The sequence below is a fragment of the Oreochromis niloticus genome, linkage group LG3 (assembly GCF_001858045.2).
Source record: "Oreochromis niloticus isolate F11D_XX linkage group LG3, O_niloticus_UMD_NMBU, whole genome shotgun sequence".
In the NCBI taxonomy this organism is placed as follows: domain Eukaryota; kingdom Metazoa; phylum Chordata; class Actinopteri; order Cichliformes; family Cichlidae; genus Oreochromis; species Oreochromis niloticus.
Window position 1 is genome coordinate 7,399,412 of NC_031967.2, and position 22,672 is coordinate 7,422,083.

Consider the following 22,672-nt stretch of genomic DNA (forward strand, 5'->3'; position numbering starts at 1 on the left):
TAATTGACGTATATAAACTTCAATTTTCCTTTAACCATGTTCTTATCCCACCGTCTGTATTGAATAAATAGTGCTCAGCCATCACAAAGCTTTATTACTACACAGCAAGTAGACAGAAATCTTTATTTGCTGGGCACCGCATAAATTAGCTAATTTTGTTTTTCCTATGGCCGCTGTTACACCCTATAAAAACAATTGTGACAAATGAATAGATGAATGTATGTAATATACTGGATTCATAAGGGACTTTTAGGGCTGGGACTTTGCCAAGCTGCATTTAGCATTATCAGCTTATGTTTAATCACTGAGCTCTACCAGACACTGGACAGGAGCTCTCAGTAGTGCTTTTCCTTTCGGACTGATTACAATATTACAGCCTGTTCGATTTTATAAATTCAGACACACATGGAAGTCCACAAACTCACTGTCAGTGGACAACCTCTAGGCTGTACATCATGCTGACATTACACATTACAGTCTGAGCGCTGCAACTTCAGGCTTCAATAAAGCAGTTGCCCAAGTGTCCAAGTGTGTAAGTATAACGTGTGCACATTCTTAAATTGAATGCCAATCTTTTGGAAATTGCATTCACAGAATAAAACATACAGTAATGTGAGTATTAGCTGCATTTCCACAGCAGGGTTTTGACTCGCATGTCAGGCTGAGCCTTTTAATAGACAGACGTCTTTTGGATTTTCAAACAGATACTAAAAGAACTAAAAAAAGAAAATGCATTGAGAGCTCCAGCTCAGCAGTGCACAAGCTCGGTATCAGATCGGATCTCTGTGGAGGAAGAATCAGCGCTCCTCCTGCTTTCTTTTTTGCAGCCCAGTCAGTGTTTCCCAGGGTGGTTCCCCGCACGCGACCTGAACTTCACACACGATCAAATGTAAACCGTGATTCGTGCACACACATGCACTTCAACATGTTGTTTACTTCTCCGACACAAGCACTCCCCAGCTCCCTGACTGACATTAATCTTAACAGTTAGACTTCTGCTGAAAGTCACACGTAGCAAAACACGATCCGCGGGGTGAGTGTGTGGGAGGGGGTCAGAATATTTGCCGCTGATGCTCGAGAGCTCACTTTACCTCGACATGTAGGAGGAGGAAGAGGATTCAGCTAGTGTGAATTAAATCCAGTATATCCTGCTGAATAGTGATACGCTTTATTTTACGGGACCAAACTCTCATTCAGAATTTAGAGAAACTGTCCGTATGCATTTTATTAAACCTGTCAAATCTAAAGTTTCAGAAATGCCACTGACGGTTCTTCTTTATCATCCACATAAATCAGTCATATTTCTGTTGACTTTCATTTTTAGTGCAAAGCACCAAATGTCCACTGATGTTATTTCTTTGCTAAAAAATACTTTAAAAGGCTCATTTCAATCTTTAACCTGTCAACAAAATATCCACTTTCCTTATCTGCCCTCAGCGTCTTTGGGCTTTCTGGACCTCGCTGAGAGGCCGTCTGTGAGGCTGTTGTCCCGCTGAATAATTCTGCATTTCATGGTAAACATTATTCAGCGTTCATTAGCATCCTTTCACTGAAATGTGGCAGAATGTTAAGCAATTAATACGCAATGCTTCTGCGTGAGGATATCTGTGCGTGAACACTGACTAATGCAGAGATACTGTCATTGAGGGTACAAGGGCATCGCTAAAAGCTCTCTTTATGCAAATGGAGTGGAGACGACAGTGTGTATGTGTCACAGGCAGGATATATCTCATAATGATAAGTTATCTAAGCCAGCAGATACGCCTGATAGGAAATATGAAAGACGCTCGCAAAGTGAGCACGGCTCCCTCCCTCCCTGCGTTACACACATGCACGATGACACATGATCCTCGCTCTCTCCGTCTGTCTGTTACGTGGAGTGCTTATTAGCAAATTTATTAATGGCCTCTTAATTATGTCTGCTTATCTTCTCCTAAAGTAAGGGCCCTGCCCCCGGACTCTAATCTCAGCTACACGACAGCGCTCGCACACACGGCACGTTCATATTTACATCCAATCTTTCTCACATGTTCTGTTTCTTATCCATGTGGGTCCTGCTCACTGCTGAAACCTTCATTAATACACACAAACACACACACACAGGTATTTTTCAGATAATCTATCTGATAAAAGTTCCTCGGAGACTGACTGCAGCTTAATTTGTTTACCTTTAACCACCACCACTATTCCCAGCCTTGCCTTCTTCTCTCCCTCCACGACTTTTGAACCTTTTCCCCTAACATATCTTACACCTTCCCAATTTTCCTCCCTTCTTCTCTCCTCCTCTCCATCCTTAATCCTCCTCCTATCACTCCATCCCCTCCTCTTCTTACCTCCCTCCTTGCTTCCACCTGCCTATCTCCGTCCTTCTTTATCCTTATCTCACTATCTCCTCCTCGCTGTTTTAGAGTGCTTTTAGTTCTTACTTCCTCTTCCCTATCTTTGTATCTCTCTGGCTTTCCAAGATATATGGCTTTTGCCTCCTGCTTCCTTTCCTCCTATACCCTTCTTATCTCCTTAGCTCCTGAAAAATTTCAATCCTTGAAGCTTTTTTTCCTCCCTTTCCTTTAAACCTTAAACCCCAAGGGTTTTTTTTCTTAAGTTCCTGCTGAACTTCACTGCAATTACAAACTCTGTATAAACAATCTTTGTATCAAAATAAAGCTAATGCTTGTGAGACTTCATCAGAGATGTAAATATTAAAGAAGATGGTACTTTGTAAAGGTAACTGAGGATGGATCACAGAAAAATATGGTTTTTTTCCTTGCCCATTTTGTTTTTTGTATTTCCTAGAATATAACCCCTTTGAAAATATGCTGTAGTAGACAATAAACTCCAGAAAATCATGAATCAATGTGTGCAGATTATCTGTGCAAAGACTGAGGCTGCTGAGGTGAAACTAACCAAAGTTACAGAGGTTTTAGTGAAGACATAGCCAGGCGTTTTGCAGTTTGGCACATTTGGCTCAGTCTGTGGGAGCTGCAATTTTGTTAGTATTGAACAGCAGAAATGATTTTACTTCATTTACCTGCTTGAAAAATGCTTGTTTTTGAATATTTTTTAAAGAATTGCCCACACATGTGCGTAATATGGCTTGCATGAATGTAATTTGCACAATGAAAATAGTCTTTGGGACTTTAAATTCTGAGGGGCAGTAACTTTGGCTTCTATTAGCATGATTGAGCCAATCATGATCTTGAGTAATTGAGCCAATAGAATTACAGTAACATCACCACATTTGGATCAATCCCACAAATCACAGATTGCAAGGCGAGAATTCCATGTGACGCAAAATGAATGACACTCGCCGTCATCCAATTAAATCTCTGTAACTGGGCAGAAAACTGGTGTTCTGTTTTGATGAGAAACAGCTCTGAGGCATTGTGGGAAATGGAGTTATTCAGGGAATGAGACATAACCGCAGATTTTTAAGTTTTGGAGTGAAGGCTCAATTCATGCTACTGTTTTTCAAACGTGAAGCGTGATTTTGGTCTTTGTGGCTGGTTCCAGTTAATTTGCGTTACGTGCCGTCGAGTGAATGGGTATTTGGAGCTTTGTGTTTGCATCATTTCACGAAAGGTGCCTACCTGCTCTCTTAATAGTTTGCTGTTTTAGCTGCGTTTGTTGGTCGTAGAAATGGTTTGTATGAGCTTTTAGCTGAGATCCTGTCATTTCTGGGGCTAACGCACGGGCGTCACAGCCCGGAACACCAAATTTTCCCGCTCCTGCCCCCAGTCACGGTGGTGTTGGGGTTCAAGAGGAATCAAATTGTGTTAACTAGCTTGCTAAACCTGTAGAGGTGCCTTGATTTGGATCATTCTGTCTTAACTTAAAGCTTTCAGTAATTAGCCCATTAAAACAGGAATGAGTAATGGTCCGTATGAAGCTGAATTTCTTGGATTAAGACTTTCTTTTTCTACTTCTACCTCTGATGGCAGAGCAGCCAGCACAGTGTGTAGGTTAAGCAGCAGTACATGAATAGGACCTGTGTGTGTGTGTGTGTGTGTGTGTGTGTGTGTGTGTGCTCAAAGGTTCAAGTAGATTTGGCGTGTTTTTTTATTTTATCTCCAGGTCCAAACAGAGATGTCTTCATTTCACAGCTCTTCAAAGTTAAAGCCCTCCAAAAAGTCTGTAGTTCAACAAGAGCTGACAAAAAGTCAATACCCTCCATCAGCCTCCACCTTTGTAAAAATAATCGCACCTACTGCACCCAGACATGACAAGCAGCAACCAAAATAGACCTTTTTGTCCAATTCATGCTCAATGAAGCAAAGCTCAGAAAAGCACAGCACAAGAAAAATCCCTCCATCTGAATTCTGATCACATTAAAAACACAGCTATCATCGTTTCTCTCTCCGCTGGCCCTCTGACCTGTGGGATCCCACTTACATCTCTCTTTATCTCTCCTTCCTCCTCCTCCTCCTCCTCATCCACTCTCTCCATATCCTCAGCTAGAGGTCAAACTTCAGTCTGTCCTCGTCTGCTCTAATCACACCATCTCCCATCTCAATTTTAGTCTAAGAGAGAGCAAGAGGAGGCAGCGGATGCTTCACTTCATAGCCCACATTCTTGTTTTTTTAAAAACAGCATTTGCACAGTTTTATAGTAAAATCAGCGGCTTCCTCATTTCACACTTAGAAAAACAGCAAATGTTTGTGTCGATGAGCCTGCCAGGAACTCTGATGAAGCTGTACTGATAGCATAATTCACATGGATCACACTTTATTTTATGGTAGCATATATGGACAGAGACACGGCCTTCTGTGAGACAGCCCTCTGTGCAGTCGGGCCCTGGTGTTTCCCTTCCTTCATTCAGCCCAACATTGTGTTCATGTTTGCTGATTTCAGCTGTTCATGTTATTTACACATATTCTGAATTTAAATTGTTTTCTCTGTGTTGCCAGTGCATGCAATAAACCGGCAGACAGCTTTGTCCGTCTGCTACATGCAATCTTTGTAGTCATTACCCTGTTGCAGTTTCTAATGAATACAGATGGGTAGCTTCCCCTGTTTAAAATTCTGGCTCCATAGTAAACTGGTCAATCATTTCTCCAACTGGAGAAAGGAGCTGTGCTAGCAAATCACATACATGCAACCGTGTGATCCTTGAATACATTTTTCTATTATGAAACTGTACCGCTGGGGATTACCCACAGTCTATGTTTATGGTTATTTTTCTTTATTTTTATTTAAGAAATTGTCTTGTGTCCAGTCACTTCTTCTCACTTATCTATGTCCTCAAGCAAATTTGTGTCAAACAGGAGAATCATCCAGCATTCCTGCCTTGCATCTCTTGCACCCAAGATGATGAGAACCCCCATTTGTCAGGAAATGGCTCAAGGTAAATGACAGAGAGGGAGCTGACACAAGAGAACTACTGTAAGAAAACAGAATTTATTAAACATGAACTAACATAAAGATCAAAGAAGGTTGATGTGAGATGAAAGGAAGGAACGACCAGAGAACATCTGAGAAACGTTCCGTATTTTTCTACGCCCCTGTGAGCTTCCTTACATCTGTCAGCCAATCATCTGCCAGATTAGGCCAAGATATCCTCCATGACAGTGGGAGGGGCATCTAACTCTGGTACTAGAATTGCCATTGTAACTTATGCTGAACATATAACAAGCTGTGGACCAGGTTATGTTCAGAGTCATGGAAAAAATCTTTTATAAAAAGCACCAAAGTGACACTAAAAGATCACAGAACACATTATACATGAAACCTGTGGGATTGATACGCCCAAATGGCCCCATGCAGTCGCATTAAAGAAGCACAAACTGTAAGCACTTAAAGGAATTTCCATGAATTCTGTTTCAGGGATTTAGATGATGCAAGAATAACTTTTATCTCTGGTCCTGGTTTCTTCCTGATAGGTTTGTTTTGTGTAAAAGAAGAGTCAAGTGTCAGTCCTAGTGTCAGACATCTTTATGGCTCTGTGCACTGAGCCTGAAGCAGAAATCGTAGCTTAACGAAAAAGGGTGTTTTTATGCCATGATAACCATCATCTTTGTTTGGGATCTTAGGTTTTGTTGAACCAGACATCACAAAGAAAACCTGTCAGATACACAGTACACCGCTCAGCTCAGCTCTCTGCATTTGTTAGAAGAAGCACAAAACTTAGCCGAACACAGCAAAGTAACAACAGCGCCTACCGGCATCTGAGAGGTGTGGTGGCAGAGAGCTATACAAATAAAAAAAATGCCAAATAATGTTCATTTTCACTTGGATTATAGTTGTACAAGAACTTATGTGTAGTAAGCTGGAGCACTTTTTTGAGAATTGTTCTTTGAGTGGTCTTCCAACCCTAATCACAAGGTCTTTTTTTAGTTTTGTCTTTTCAATTAGAATCAACCAAGAAACATCCTTGCACTCAAGAGAAAGCAGGTAAGATGCTGTCATAGCCTGATGTGCATGGGTAGAGTTGGTACACATCACTGGAATTTCCTCAGCTCTGCATTAGGTGCCTCAAAGAGGGGATTGTTAGTCTGTCATAAACATATGTGAAACACCTCGGCCTGTATGAATGTGCGATGAACCTACAACTGATTGCAGATCTGCAATAAGGTGTGTTGAAATGATGAGGTTACATTTAAGAGAAGACGGACATAAATTTGTGATGAAAAAGGGGTTAAATAAGTTATAAGTTATGTAAGTATTCAATGCTTCACCACCTATGCCTGCATGAAAACATGGGTTAACTTATTAGTTATTAAAGACGTGATTGATGTTCTAGAGATTTGAGTCATTATGGAAGGAAACGTCATGAGTCTAAATCTGCATTGTGACCTTACTGAATGTCAGCACCCGACACTCCCATCATTTACCACTTCAGAATGTCTAATGAAACTGAAATGCTTTAAAAATAATGATGATAAATATCTTTGAATGGCTGTCTTCATGGCGCAAAGGCCTTAGGGGGCTTACAGCATCTCAACTTGCAAAGATTTCAAACCCCTCTCTGTTCATCTTCTGCCCTTTAACCGCCTTAATGCTGTTATTCACACACCCGTTTTGAAACTGTGTTTATTTATATGTGTAAAAACCATTTTAATAGACTTCCTGTAAGACTGTGTCTTTCTACTTACGGATAAAAAACAGCTAGGTACTCTGGCTGCCTTTCATAAACACATAACCACACATATCAGTAGCAGTTAGGTAAGGTAAAGACCCTACAATAATACAATAAAACCTCAACGATCAAACAGCCCCCTAACAGCAAGTACTTGGTGACAGTGGGAACGGCAAACTCCCTTTTAACAGGAAGTAACCTACAGCAGGAAGGGGCAGCTTCAGGAAGGGGCAGGCATCTTTAGTGACTGTTTGGGGGGGAAGGGAAGGAGAGACCTTCCCTATCCAAAAGAACCCTATCCAAGTCCATATTGCAAGTTTCAGAAAGAGTAACGTCCACCTCTTGTCATCATAGACGATTTCAAAACACCAAGACAGCTAAACCACTCATTTCACAGTTTCAAAACGGGTTTTTCCGAACCAACATTTGATGTTATTGTAGCTGCAACCATCTCGTATGCTAATTAGCAAAGCACCAGTTTCAGTTTTATTTTAATTACACCAGTTCACAACAAATCTCAAGGACCGTGACTTATAATAATAATTATGATATAATCGCTTAGCTTCAGTGCACCATTCGGTGACCACTGATTTAGATGCTTAAAACATAGTTGGTGTAAGACTGCTAATTATTGCAGCTTATACACGGAAAAATTCAACCATATAATGTAGCATTTATTCATGTCCAATTTACACCTTAAAAAAATTGGTTACAGATTATTACGCCAATTCATCTTTGCTTAAAATTGAGAGATGACATTTTTGTGATATGTCTGCTTGGTTTAAGGACAATAACAAAGCAGGTTGATCAGCACAAAATTTTTAAATTTTTCATTTGACTTATAAGATTTTAATGCTCAGTGCAGACTTAATAAATGGCGAAGAGGGCCTTCTATCGCTCTCGATCCGTCTCTGCCCATCTCTGCTGAATGAGAATCTAATTGCATGATGGATAATTTAATGGCACAGGGAAAGCCCGGGATTAGAAGAAATTCTCCTCTCGATTCTGTGCAAACTCTCATGTGAAAGCAAGCATTTCCACCATACATTAACTGCACACACACGTATGGCTGCGTGTTTCCATACGTGATGTGTGCAGTGGGTTGGGAAGGTTGCACTTTGGCTTGCCTCCAGCTTTCCAGATTGATGGCACATTAAAGTGAACGGCACGTTATGCACCTGTGCTTGTGTACCGCTGGGGAACAACACACAGGTAGACGGGATGCCGCAATCAGCAAGATGCCTCACACACACATGCATATACACATGAATTGTGTGTGACATATAAAAGAAATTAACAGAAAATTCTTTACATAAGAAACACATGTGCTGTAGGTTCCAGTTTAAGATTTACACTGTATTAAAAGTACAGACCTGCCTAAAGAGGGTGATACACTGTAGACTGCAGCTCTTTTATCACCTGTGTGTGTGTGTGTGTGTGTGTGTGTGTGTGTGTGTGTGTACTGCGAATGTAAACTGCAAGTCTGTCTATGTAATTTGCCACATTTCTTTCCAAAACAAGTACAGTAGTGTTTGTGTTACTGTGCACACATTGTGTGCGTATCCGTTGGAGAGTTGTCTGAGAAGCTGTACCTGTTCAATGTCTGTACAATAACACAATCAATTATGATTATATAAGGAAGACATTTGCCTCTGCTGCCTCTCTATAGACACTCGTAAGTGGCGTAATGCAGCATTATTCATGCAGTGACTTGGAAACAGCACTGTAACTACAGTACAGGACAAGTGGTAAATATCTGTGGGGGTCCTGGGATTTGGACCTGCGTGTGCTTGTGTCTCCCTGTGTTTGTGGCTGAATATGTTTCCCTTCACTGCAAAATACAAATATATTGGAAGCAGCCTTGATTATCATACAGTATGCTGCCATATAGCCGCTCCTGCTCAGACATCAATAAAAGGGACACTCGATTCAGTATTACACTTCCATGAGGAATTTAGTTAAAATTGGAATGAAAGCAGCAGTGGTCCACTTGCCACACTGAGTTCTTTGGATGGATCACATGCCAGAAGCTCTGGATCTCGTAATTTAGGTTAATATCATTCATAGCAGTCTTAGAAGCCCCTGGCTGCTAAAGTCCAAACCCAGCTCATTGGGCAGGTTTTCTGTTATAAATTTACTTTGAATAACTTGTGCAAGCTGAAGTTTATAGACTGAAAACTAGATCACATTTTGGTTGGATGTGCAAAAGTCTTCAACAACACCTCATTTCTTTATATTTTGCTAGGAAAACGGGAGGTAGGTGCAGGGATTTGTTGAAAAACATGCTAAACTACCATAAAAAGGTTAAATAAAAACCTGAAAAACACAGCCTGAACTCTTCTAGGCAGGTTTTCTTGTAATTTTTTTAAGTGGTATTCAATAATAGTTCTCCTGGCTTCTTAAAGGGAATTCAAAGCTCTTCTTTTCTTTCATTCTTTGTCAAGATAATCCCACACTGCTTTATTAATGTTGATGTCCAGGCTCTCAGTGATCGATGGCATGTTTTCCTCTTCAGGTATGCTTTAACTGGCAGCGTGTTTGGGATTGTCATGCTAATAAATGAAGCTATTCGGGCCCCGTGTCAGGTCTTTGCTGGATTTTTTGTCCTATTTCTTAAGGACATGACTTTCTATGCTGTTCATGTGCTGCAGGTAGTTCTTAGGCCTGCCACTTCTTCTTTTGTCCTTCACTTAACCAGTTTCCTCAAATTTTTTAGGGACATTAGCAGATTAGCAAGACATGCTAATCTGCTAAGCGCTCTTTAAGAGTCATCTGGTATTTTTTTGTTGTTGATTCAATTAAAGGAAAATACAACAAATTATATTTTTATGACAGGTTATTAGTAACAAAGTGCCCGAAAAAAGATTTAAAATTATTTGTTAAGTTGTCAGTTATGTGCAACATAACACTGGTTCATAGTTTTAGTTATTCCTCTGAAAATGGTCATGTGCAAGGACTGGACTGATATAAGTGAAAAGAAATGTCCAAAGAAAAACTCTGAAAGACCTTCAGAAAGCCTGGAGAGCTACTGCTTAAGACTAGTTATATTTTAAAAGAATTATATAAAGAAGCTATAAAGAAAAGGGTTGCTCGTTGTGCTGTGTGCTGATCTGCCGCGGTCCAGAGCACCTGTCAGTAAATCCTACACCACCCTTGGGTGCCACCGTCCGCGTGATCAAAGTAAATTAGCACGTAATTGGATACAGACGCAAGCAGAAAAACATGCACACAGACACTTTTCCCATAAGGCCAGTTTATCTTTGCACATCACTCGACAGCACTTTTGATGTGGTGAGTATGTGTTAGAATGAGAGGTTTATACACACAAACACACACACACAGAGTAAGAAAGGGAGATAAAAATGGCATCTGATTTCATGAGTTATCTTTTGGAGAGCCTCACTTCGGTCAGGGACACTGTGTGGTGGAGCTGAGAGAGAGATCAGACTCCCGACGCGTGACCACGACATGTACATGCGTTTGTGTGTGTGTTGTGTGCTTTTGTGGATCTCCCTGCACTGCTGTGAGTCATCATGTTAGACAGAAGGGTCTCGTGCCGTTTGATTGTTGCTGCAGTCGTACGTCTGTCTGTGTTTCCTGTACCCCTAAACTGTCATCGCCATGTGACGCGCGTTTCGCCCGGCTCCGCACGGAGACCATGCGGCAAATTGATTGCATATCAAATGCAAATGATGGCTTCGCTGCCCTCAGCATGTTAATATAATGGGTTAAACTACAAGCATTGATTAAAGGGACAGTCTTCCTGTAGGGGTTTGTGACATTGAGAAGGGCAATGGTGGGTTGGTGGTGATGGTGGTAGCGCTGGCTTGACACTCGCTGGTTATTTGTTACTTGGGCTCTCAAGATGGTAAAACCCTGATGTCTGATGCCAAAGCAGGATGTTGAGTATTGGGACTGATGAACTCAAACGTCTTCCCATGCACACACAAACACTGCGTTTCAGCTGTGTGTGATACGATCTCTACTGGAGGTCATTTGAAGAGCAATGTCTCCAGATCTGAAACTCATCGTGGCACTCGTTGCCCTGCTCTCATTACACTTTGACGCGCTCAGTGCCTCGCTGTGCCGTGTCGTGCCAACAAAATGCCATACTAGCAGCTCGCTTCATTCCTACCAGGGCACCACAGACTTCATAAACCAAACACGTCCCAATCAACGCTCACCCACACAGTTCAGACAGATGCCAGATAAAATACAACACACACACACACAGATACGAGCACTTCCACCAGAAATATTCGATTTTGTGTGATAATGATGATTGATGCTGATCCAAAAAAACTCTACAGCAAAAACAAACGGCGGTTGTCTCCATAAATCAATTGTTTGGGAGGGGCGGGACTGAAAGCCCACATTGATCATCACACAGGCCAAATGTTAGCATCTCTGAATCATTTATTCTGGGCCCCATTTCATACGCAACATCTGCCGCACTGGCAAAGACGGAGGGCAGAACTGGTTATAAAACAATGGATGTAATCAGCTGCTAATGCACTGCATGAAGCATGTGGTAGTAGTAGTTTGGCTGACAGCAGCCTGAAGGTTGGTTATCTCTAACTAACTGTCAGTAACAGAGAAACTGAAAATAAAAATGTGGTACACAAAAAGTGCTTTACGATGGCTCCTGTCAACTCGCACCACATGAACAGCTGAATCAGAGGTTTTTTTGGTAACAATGTCTCCATTAAATCCATCCATGCATTTTTCTTAAACATGCAATAATTCAAGTGATATCAGAGTGTGTTTTCTTGTTCAATATGAACAAAAAAAGTTTTGGGAGCCTTGAAAGAGCTACAATATTTGAAGTGTTGTCTTTTAAACTCCTGTCTATAGTTGCATTTATGAAACATGGGCCATTTTCTGATGTTGGTTAAGGACTGTGGTTTTAACCCTTTCACACATAGTGGTCACTACAGTGGACAGCTATTCAAAGGCTGTTTTCTTGTATTTGTGTCAGTGTTGATGGTGTACTTGCACATAAACCACTACATTGGGCAATGATGTGTCACTCCATATCCTGCCACCCACTGGTCGTTTAATGTTACTATAGATGTATGACGTGTTTCATTGTAATTATTGTTATTTAACCCTTTCATGGATGAAATCCTGATTGTTGTTGTCATAATTGATGCATTAAAGGGTTAATTCAATAGACATGTTGTCTTTCCAGTCACTTTGTACTTTATCTGAATAACCCAGACTGCAAACGCACCTAACAAACATCAGCAATGCAGGAATAAGTCAAACACTGTCATTCGTGTTGTGGCCACTTGAGGCTGCGACTCACTCCTGGAAGACCCTCACGCTTAAATGCCCAATAAAATCCAGTTTACAACCAGGTAAAAACAACATTTTTGGTCTTTGTGGATAATAAGTTTGTTTTCTGATACTGGTAAATGCAACCTTGTGGCAGCGCACTAATGAGTGATGTCACAGTGGCGAGGTCTATCACATCCATACAGTCTATGGTGGGTTGAACTTTTCCTAGAATGTATCCTCTGCTGAAAATTAGTACACCTGTATAATTTTAGAAGATAAAGCTGGTATAGGATGTGCATCACACCCACTAGTGATCAGTTAACAACTGAACCACTGTTACATCACATGGATTCACAATAACAAGAGTCTCTCTGGTATCCAGTGAATAACTGACAAAGAAAGGACCAAAGAAAAGATGATTAGACACAGGAAGACACTGAGAGACGGACAGTTATAAGACAGCAAGATGTCCTTGAAAAGATAAGTGTGTGTGTGTGTGTGTGTGGAGGAAGATCGGGGTGATCAAAGCTATGGGAAAAAAGAGAGAAAAAAAGAGAGGTGAGATAGAGAGAGAAGGAGAAAGCTGATGGATTGACCAGCAGGAGGAGAGAGGGAGAATGCTGATAAAGAGAGAGACAAATGGAGAGGCAGAGAAAGAAATATAGTCCTCCCTCGTGTGGCCTGTCCAGAGTGTCCGGTCTACGAGGCAGTAAATCGCCCCGGTTCAATGTGTGCTCTCCAAACGCTGCCGCACGTTATTGATAAATCAGTGTGTGTTAATGAGAGGAGCTGATGTGCCCTGATGTATCACGACACAACAATGAGCCTCGGACACTCACACACACACAGAGTCAGGCTGAAGTGTGCATGCCCACTACTGTCACACTGTCATTCGTCTTTTGTCTCTGATACAAATGCACGCACATTTTCTCTCTCTCCTGCACACACACATACACACCAGTTTGCCGTTGCTGGATGAACACTTGGCCCCCGTGCTGCAGAAACAACTCTGAGTGTTATTCTATCCTGTTAACAGAAGAGAGGAGGGTTTCCACAGCAGCTCCAGCAGGCAGTCAGAGGACAACACAAGCTATTCTGGTTTCGCTTTGATATCCAATAGGCGGCTTAACATCCTCATTAGATCATATCAACCCTGCATACACACACAAGCACAAAGCCGGGGTGAAATTATCTCTCTCCTACACACTCTACCTAAATTATCATAAAATCTCATCATTTGTTTGTGTTTGTCCCTGTATGAGTGTGTGGGTTCGTATGTTTGTACTTGAAATTGTGTCTCTGCTCAGGGTGGTTTGTGTATGTGTAAGTGTGTGTGTTTGTGCGGGGCAAGATGACCTTGTTATAAGCTGAGTGGGCTGTAGTGCTGGGGCATCATTAGTATGGTTTAGGTGAGGGTTAGAGGCTGTGCGTGTGGAGGTGCAGGAGTGAGATAGCGGGGAAAGATGTGGGATGACAGTAGAAGAGGGAAGGTAAGGGGGGAGAGGTATGTGGGTCAGGCCAGGACACACAAACACACGTCACTCCGGCCGGCCGTCACTACAGCGCAGGTACAAAGCGAATGTTTGAGGACACATACGTGCACACGCACACACAATTGTTTCAGAGTACACCTCCTCCTCTCCTGCAACAGCCTCAAATGGTCTTCAACAAAGGGAACCTGAAGTATCCAGTCACAATGCAGTGACGTACTAGCAGAGAGCGGTTGACACACGATAGCGTAAACACGCACACTTACACGCATACGGAAAGACTGAGGTGCACGTTTGAGGTGTCTGTGGAGAGTGCCTGACACACTGGTCTGTAAATACAGTGGGCAGATTGTTAAACTGGCACACAGCAGCTCATCTGTGCTGACTCATGCCACACAACTCTGTAGATTTGAAGTTTTCCATCGGTTAATGTATTCAACATGGCACTACAAGATTACATAATTAAATGAGCCCTGGTAGGCTGAATAAATCATTTCACTGATGCTTTCTGCTTACTTGTAGGATATGGCATTTTGTGTGCTTTGTCAAAGGATTGAATCCCCACCTAAATTTGCAGCGAGCTGTGTAATCTCCTTTGGGGTTCCCTGGAAAAGACCTGCAGCACATCATAAGTGGTATCAAAACTACCAACTTTTCCACATTTTTCTCCAATAGGTTATATCAGAACATTCAACAATAACTCAAGCTGTGTAACATTCCCTATAGAGTAGGAAGCAGAGATAGATTAACGTCCAGGTTCTTAAAGGTAAAGCCAATGTAGAAGCACTTTAACCCTGCAATCCCTTCAATAACCAGCAGACTGGTAATATTGGATTTATTTTTAAACACACAACAAGACCCATCAAACATTTTAGCCTTCCTGGGACTAAAAAGGTCCAGTTACTTCAGGTGGAAACAAGTAAGGGTGACAGAGACAGATTTTTAATGAACAATGGAAAAACAAAGAAAAAAAGCAGCACAGATCACATTGCAAGTGGTTTGATGTTACAACGTTGGCTCAGAGTTACCGGTTCACTGCTGCTTTCTGGTGAGTTGTGGACTAACCTATAACCTGAGTGTGTTCATGTTGCTCTGGGGTTGATCAGTGTTTCTCTACCTGCCTTGGGGATACTTGCACTTGTTCACCTTATTCATCATAAGTTAATGTGTTTAGCTTCTTTTTTTACTTAAAAGTCTGTGAAAGCTCTCGTGTTGTAATATGTCAGATTGTCTGTAGTTAAATCTGGGCTGAATTTTAATTTAACGGTCTCAAAGTTAACAGAAACCAATAAAAGGTAACCAGAGCCAAAGGAAGCTCATGTCAGATAACAGCAGCCAATGAAAATACATGACTATTCAACAGACTGTAAGCCACAGCATGCAGAATAAGCCAAAAGAAGGCAAATGAAGCCCATGGAAACATTGGAAGGCAGTTGGAAGCAAAGTGAAGGCAAGCTGTAAGCAAGCTGGTCTGAAGTGATGCCAGGAGGAGGAAGAAGAGGAGGAGGTAGAGGCCACAGCGTAAGAATATTCTAGTTGTTTATTCCTGGCCAGGGGTCAACTGTAGCCTCGGGTAAATCTCTGAGAGGGAGGGAGAAACTCACACACGATGAAGATTCAAACTCGCACTCACCAGCTAGCATACACAGACACACGGGGGGGTCCATGACACATGCACACATGATGAAGATATCCTGTCACACACGGTGCTCAACACAGGCCTCTGTAGATCATAACTTGAAATGGAGAAGCTGGTAATGTGTCTCAAACCACAGCCTCCATACGTGATTACGATAATAAATCCACAGGAGTGTGAGAAGCAGTGAAGCCAGCAGGATGTAAATGGCTTTAAACAATGGGAATGGTAGCGCACGTGGCCTTTTCCCAAGGAGCTGGCAATGCCACGGCCTGTCCAACATATTTTACAACCATAATTATAATATAGAGAGCAGCTGCCTCTATGGCAGATGCTGCTTCACACGCTAGAGGTTTCCCTACGTAATTATCACAATGAACTCTGCATACCACTAATAAATATCAGACAGGCGCACAGAATCACGCATACTTTGAGTAGCAATAAAGGACAGCGGAGGGCAAGTAGACGGGAAAAGGCAACGTCCAAACCGGTCAGTGGACTATCACCTCCGGTCACACACACAACTGTTCAGATTGTCTAATGTTTTATTAATAATGTGAAACATAGTAATGACAGCAGCATGTTGATATTCCTCAGTGTAGTTCCCAATCATCTGAGTTCAAAAACAGGTTAAAAAAAAGACTACTAAAAATCTTTTTTAAACACAAATTAGATGCTTGAAAAATATAAGAAAGACAAATAATTAAAAATACTATTAAGTTTTAAGATCCCCAATCCCTAATCTATGGAAGCTCGTTCCACAAAAAAAGTATCCATAACTCGAAATTTCAAGTTATTTTCTTGAAATTTCCAGAAAAGTAGCTCGAAATTTTGACTTTTCTCAAAATTTGGAGTTAATAACTCCAAATTTTGAGTTAGCGCTGCCAATCAGTAATCTACGTGAATGACGTCATTTCCTTGTTACCCGGAAGCTGAAGCCCTCAGCTAAAACGCTACAGCTAAGCTACCAGTATTACAGCCAGTCATGAATGCACAAATTGCTGAGTATTTTCAGCGTGGCTTCACAAATGATGAAATCCTTGTGTTATTAGCTGAATCACATGGCGTTACTATCAGCAAACGTACTCTCGAAAGCGCCAATTTGTTGCGATTTTGAGGGTGTATTTCACGTAGATTACTGATTGGCAGAGCTAACTCAAATTTCCGCGTTACTTTCCTCAAGATTTCGAGAAAGTAAGTTGAATTTTGAGTTATCAATACTTTTTTTTCTTTAAGTGGCCGAAACGGGCTTCCAAACTAATCTGTTGGTAGGGTTAAATCTGAAAAAAATGTCTTGAAAAATTAAGGCACAAATATAATAAAATGACATACCTGAAAAATTATGTGCTTTATCTGTTTTGTTTTTTTCCCCTGTCTCTAAAGCATATATGGCTAGCTATAAACTCAGAGTTACACCTATTCCTAATCCTTTGATAATTCACTGAGTTTAATGATTATTTTAAGATTAATCCACATGGCTCAAGTAAGTCAGTTGACCACTGACCAAGTCCACTCCACGTGTACGTGTGCCTGTGTTTCACCACCCAGTCCTGCTTCTCTTTATCTAAAATTAGAAAAGTATTTTCTAACAGACCCCAAAGGTTTACATCAGGGGCACAACCCCTTTTGTGCAACTTGTGCAGCAAGGTCACCCTGATCAAACAAATCAACTGTCTCGTTTAGTTCAGTGTGAAAAATTAAAAAAAGAATAAACTTAGACCGAACATGCAAACAAGACATGTTAGTCCAAAGTCTGTTTAACCTGTTTTGAAGGAAGCACAGGGAGAGTAATGGCTGTCAGAATTACAAATGAGCGACCTCTTGACATTTTTACTTCCCAGTAAATCACTGCATGCATGGGCCACATTTACCGTAGGCTTGCAGATTACCAGAGTGTGTGTGTGTGTGTCTGTGCGGGCGTGTGAGTGTGAATGTGTCCACATGCACCCCGACAAAGTCATCACTAAAGTCACAGCACAGGTTGGCTGATGCCTGTGGTGAGTGTTACAGAGCTGAGTGTATTAGCTGGAATTTACTCCTGTACCATTTCCTGTACGAGCCCTGTTACAATAAACGCAGGACATGTTGGGTACAGCTACCAGGAAGATGGGCTGGAATGTTTCCCAGATTCAGATTAAGTCCTGAACTCTGAAATTACAGGCTTTACAGCTGAGGATTAATCTGTAGTCTGGCAAGTCAACTATCAAAATTCAGTTATCCAGTAAGGGCAGCAAACAGAGCAAAGAAAAAGAGGGGATTGGGTGGGGGTTACAGAGGGGAAGTGCCAAACTGGAAAAGGGGATTTGAATGAGGAAGGCCTTTAGGAACTCACCTGGTCTTTTCTCCATTTTTCTCCCTCGACTGCCACATAATCGAACTTTTGATATTAATATGAGGATTTGCTTCTGGCAAAGTGACTTGTTGCTCTTCGGGCAGGGCTTTCGCTTGCTGGCGATCTGCCGGTTTGCCTGGGGGTCCTTGACCTCCCTGCGCTGGCGGATGAGGGAGCTGGCAAGAGCGGCCATCTTCCCAGTGCTGACCCAGCTGCCCCCTCACCAGCCTCTGGCGGCTCGGTGGCACCCAGGTGTCGGGGGTACCGTGGGCCACCCCCTGCCCACTCACCCAGGGCGACGGAGCACCGCTGAGGGAGGGGTGCAGAGCGGAGGAGGGGGCTTCCTAGGACGAATCAACTGGGAGGGAGCAGAAAAAGAAGGAGAGGAAGGGAGGAAGAGTTGGAGGTGGAGGAAAGAGAAGGGTGGATCCTTTAAAAGCCCTCCCAAGTCTGACAACCACTGCTCACGGAGGTTTGGATGAGTGGTCGTTTGCCTTTATATGTCCTTCTGGGATTTGTGCGTTGTGGTTGGGAGACCGGTTCAAGTAAAGCTTTCGCACGTCACTCTACCTCTGCCAGGACGAGTCATGTTGTTATCCACCCAAATTCCAGTGCAGTCTAGCCGCTATCCCTCTGACACCTCTGTCCCAGTCTAAGAGTACTCCGAGCACAAATGAAGTTTGTCTCAACCCCGTCTAAAACGAACTCGTCGCATTATAAAACAAGAACCATAAAAAAAAGATGAAATTTAGTCCTCTTCACCTGCTCAGTCCCAAAAATAAGAAGCCTGATGCAGTTCACTGGGACAAAAAAAAAGGGTCCAAACATTAACTCTCCAAAAAGACAGGAGTATCACTGTTGGGACAGCCTGTGACTCCCGTCCTTTCTTTGCTTTCACCTGTAAAAATTCTCCACCTCAAACACAGTCAGAGCAAGAGAAGTAGAGGAAGAAGTAGTGACTGTCCGACCTGAGGTATCAGCTCCGCAAGCTGATGAAGGGATGCGGCTTCTGCTGGACGGAGCGCGGCTTGTTTCCTCGGCATCTTTCAGGCTCCCCTGGCATCCCCGTCGCGTTCACCCGCGCCCTGAGAGAAGACAGGGAAAAAGACGGAGACTTGACAAATCCAGCATTTCCCAGAGATAGAGGTGACATTCATGAACGAGAGAGCGCGGGGACAGAGAGACAGACAGCGACACAGAGGGGGAGAGAGAGAGAGGGAGGGAAAGAGAGAGAGGGAGGGAGTGCAGTGAGTCTATCTATCCCCCCTGTCGGATCAGGCTCTCCAACTCTAACAGCAGCGCACTACACCACAGCAGAGCGAGCGCTGTGTCCTTCAGAAACTCATGCCACTTCACAGCGGGGGGGAAGAGAGATGAATGAATAGAGGGAGACAGAGAGAGACGGTGGGAGGGAGAGGTGATGAGGAGAAGGGAGTGACAGAGGAAGGGGGGTGTGTGCAAGCAGGTAGCTCTGCCTTACGGTGGGTGCTGTGTTGCCGGTGCGCGTGCAAAAGTGTCTACTGGTGGGTGACAGCAGTGTGGTGTGGTTCTGCCGAGTCCATCTGCACAGTCGGCATCCGTGTGAGAGGAAAGTCTGTGTCTCCGGTATAAGGCTTCTCTCAGCCCCAGTGCACACGTGCAAGGGAGTGAATGTGGGAGATGGGTGTGTGTGCATGTGTATATACTTTGAAGGTGTACCGGTGTGAGGGTGTGTGACACAGACAACGGCATGTGTGTGTGTTAATGTGAGTGTGTGACTCGCTTTCCGGCATTTTCCCGTTCACAGTGCATTTACCGAGCGTGTGCTGGCAGCGTGCTTCACACGCTCACTCCCTCCCTCCTCTCGCTCTGTCTGTCTCTCTCTCTCTCTCTCACACACACACACACACACACACACTCCCTCCCTCACTCTTTCTCAAATCTATTTCCCTAAACCCTCCCCTTTGCTCTTCTTTTTCCCTCCCTTTTCTCCTCCCCCTCTGTCATTCAGATCCCTCCTTCCACGTCTGAGATTCACCGTCGCCTCCTCCCCTATCTCCCATCTATCACCTCTCATATGTTATACCAGTTCAGACCGAGCCACCTCCACTCCAAAACATCTAAAGTGATGTTGCCTTAAAGAGTTGAACTAAACAAGGCTCTTGGTGCTGCGTTCTCCGCTGTGATGAGGACATACAGATGCTGTGACACATAGCCTGATTCAGTCAGGACCTCCCATCTCTGCCGTCATGTTATCTGCACACAAACACAACATCACATAATCATGGGGTCATATCATGCAGAATGAAACAGGAGTGTTTACACCAAGACTTTTGTTAATGGGCCTAAATTGCACTGTAAGGTTGTGTACAGACACCAGTATGGAAGACAGGCTAGACAGCTAGCTAATTAAACGCTCTAGTAAAGTACATTAAACATCATGTAAATTTACCCAGAACTCACTTTTCTCTACTTAGAACAGGCAGATACTCACTTTTAATGCCACAGCTAACAAGACGCTGTCTGTTCTTCTTAGTTTCATTTTCTGTAATTTAGGCTGGAGCTCAATTTCCTGCAGCTCAAGCACACCACTCAAACGCTCCACGTGTAGCATTTCTGATGGCATTTGTTCGTTCTTCCAATAAGACAAAATTATTGACCCACTGTGTCCCGATTTCTTACCAAATTGACCATATTGAACTAATGCACATTCCCAGATGTGTGCAGTTAACCTGAACAAAGACAAAAAATATGTACAAAATAAAAATAAAACATTAATATATTTGATGAATTGCCTTGAAATTTTGTATTCATGAAACAATGGACCACCTTGCTAACCTCGTAAGGATACTTGAGGGTGTGTGGTAGTTTGTCCAGTCAGCCTACATATACTTTGTGGCCTTGGAGAAGGAATTCAACCAAATCACTTGGAAAGTTGGTTTGGGAGCGTTTTGGTGCTATTAGACCTGTTGGGTGTCAGTGTCCAACTGTTATTCCTTGCAAAACCTTCTGGACACAGCCAGGGCCTAGAAGGTGTCAGGTTTGGTGGTGTCAGGATCATATCTATGCTTTGTGGATGATGTGGTCCTGTTGACTTTGTTGAGTGATGTAGCTGAGTACAAAGACGTTGGTATACTCTACCTGAGTGCTCAAAGCACTTTGTACAACTTGCTGTATTTACACTACCACACTTTCCCTGCCCCCTATGCTTTTTCTAAATAAGTACTTTCTCTCTAACCTTTACACTCTGAAGGATTCATTGGAGAGCAACTTGGGGTTAGGGATGGTTTGTTTGTTTTTTGTCAATCACAGGGTTGCGTTTCATAAAGTCATTCTGCATATAAACACTGCGTTCTATTATAAGTACTCTGTGGTACTGGCCTACATACTTGAAAAAACTTTGGCCACACCAACAAACACAAGCTCACTGTACGTGCACTATTTGCCTATTAGTTTTGGCTCGCCTGCAACTTTGTTGGAAATGCTGTTATGTCCAGCTTCTATCTAGCATACATGGTAGATGCAAAGTTGATCAGATCAAGTCTTCTACAAATCAAGAATACTCCAATCATATTAGGAGTACTGGACTCTAAGTGCAAAGAGTCGATTTGAAGGGGCTCACAGCCATAATTAAACCAGGTTGTGTCAGAAAAAAAGTTCAGCTCCACCCAGTGTGTCTAGCACAGTCTATTTTATGATCCCTTCATATTTCAAAGCAAATGACACAATCATCAACAAACGCTGTATTTTGTGTTTAATGCTAATTAAAAAATATTTTTTCACTAAAAACCCAAAGAAAGATGTTTACAATACAATACTAGTACATAGTCCATCCTTCTAACTACAGTCTTAGAGTGCAGCCAACCCTCCCTTATAAGAAGTTTTAGTTACTGTAATAACAGCATTATCAATTAAGTAACCTGGAGGAACATTTAATCCAACATGATAACTCAGGCCATGTCCACTCTTTGAAAAGAGTGTTTGAAAACGCATCTTTTTCTCTCAGTTTTGGCCTCCCGTCCACACTGTCCGCGTTTTTGGTCAAGGAAAACTGAGCTTTTTGAAAATGCTCTCCAAAGTGGATACATTTGAAAATGCTGTTTTAGCGTCACAGTGTGGACTGCGAAAACGGAGGCTTTCGAAAACGATGACGCATTTTAGTCATATGATGCAGTCATGTGACCAGTTCAACTAAGATGGCGGAGGCACTGTACAGCAGTTGTTTTGTTTGCTCTCAATTTTGACAGCCCTATTAAAGATTAATATCAATTTGTACATGCTCCAGATAGCTCCAGATTAAACTTGGCACTTTTCCTCGACATTTTGCTGCAACATGTCAAAGACCTGGAAAGTAAATAAACGTCAGACGGAAATGACACAGGCTGAATCGTCTTACGTTTCACGCATGCACAGTACAGGAACGTAGCGTTTTCAGTGTGGATGAAAATGATTGAAAACGATAGTGTGGATGCGGAGCGTTTTTAGGCAAAAACGCCGTTTTTCAAATTTATCCGGATTAGTGTCAACGTAGCCATCGGCGTAACTTTGTGCTGAACATTGGGGGGGTCAAGATCTCTGTCTAAATAAATAAGTAAATCTGGGTAAATTTCAAGATGATTAAACATGCAACTATTTTGCTGGTAATACCTGAAATGAGTAAAGAAAATCAACAACCTATTTATGCAAGATAATTCATAATTTTATTGGGGGGGTTATATTGGTTGGGTCTGATTACTGGGGGTCATAACCCCCCTATCCCCCCTGGAAATTACGCCCCTGGACGTAGCCTCAACTTGCTGAAGAAGACCATGAGTTGTGCGTAAAATGTATAGAAAAACTTGAGCATTATGACCTTGAGTAGTATTTTTTGGGTGACACTTCTG

General features: G+C 42.5%; 1 protein-coding gene across 1 annotated transcript in view; it reads right to left on the minus strand.

Annotated features, from left to right (window-relative positions):
- The window catches only part of fgf11a (fibroblast growth factor 11a), a 102,604-nt gene extending 83,107 nt beyond the window's left edge, over positions 1 to 19,497 (minus strand). Inside the window, exons 1-2 of the mRNA XM_005455235.4 lie at positions 19,291 to 19,497; positions 17,811 to 18,895 (exon numbers count right to left, since the gene is read on the minus strand). Coding sequence (XP_005455292.1) covers positions 17,811 to 18,003 — 193 coding nt within the window. The 5' untranslated portion in view covers positions 18,004 to 18,895; positions 19,291 to 19,497. The remainder of the gene's footprint in view (positions 1 to 17,810; positions 18,896 to 19,290) is intronic.
- Between the last annotated feature and the right edge of the window lie 3,175 nt (positions 19,498 to 22,672).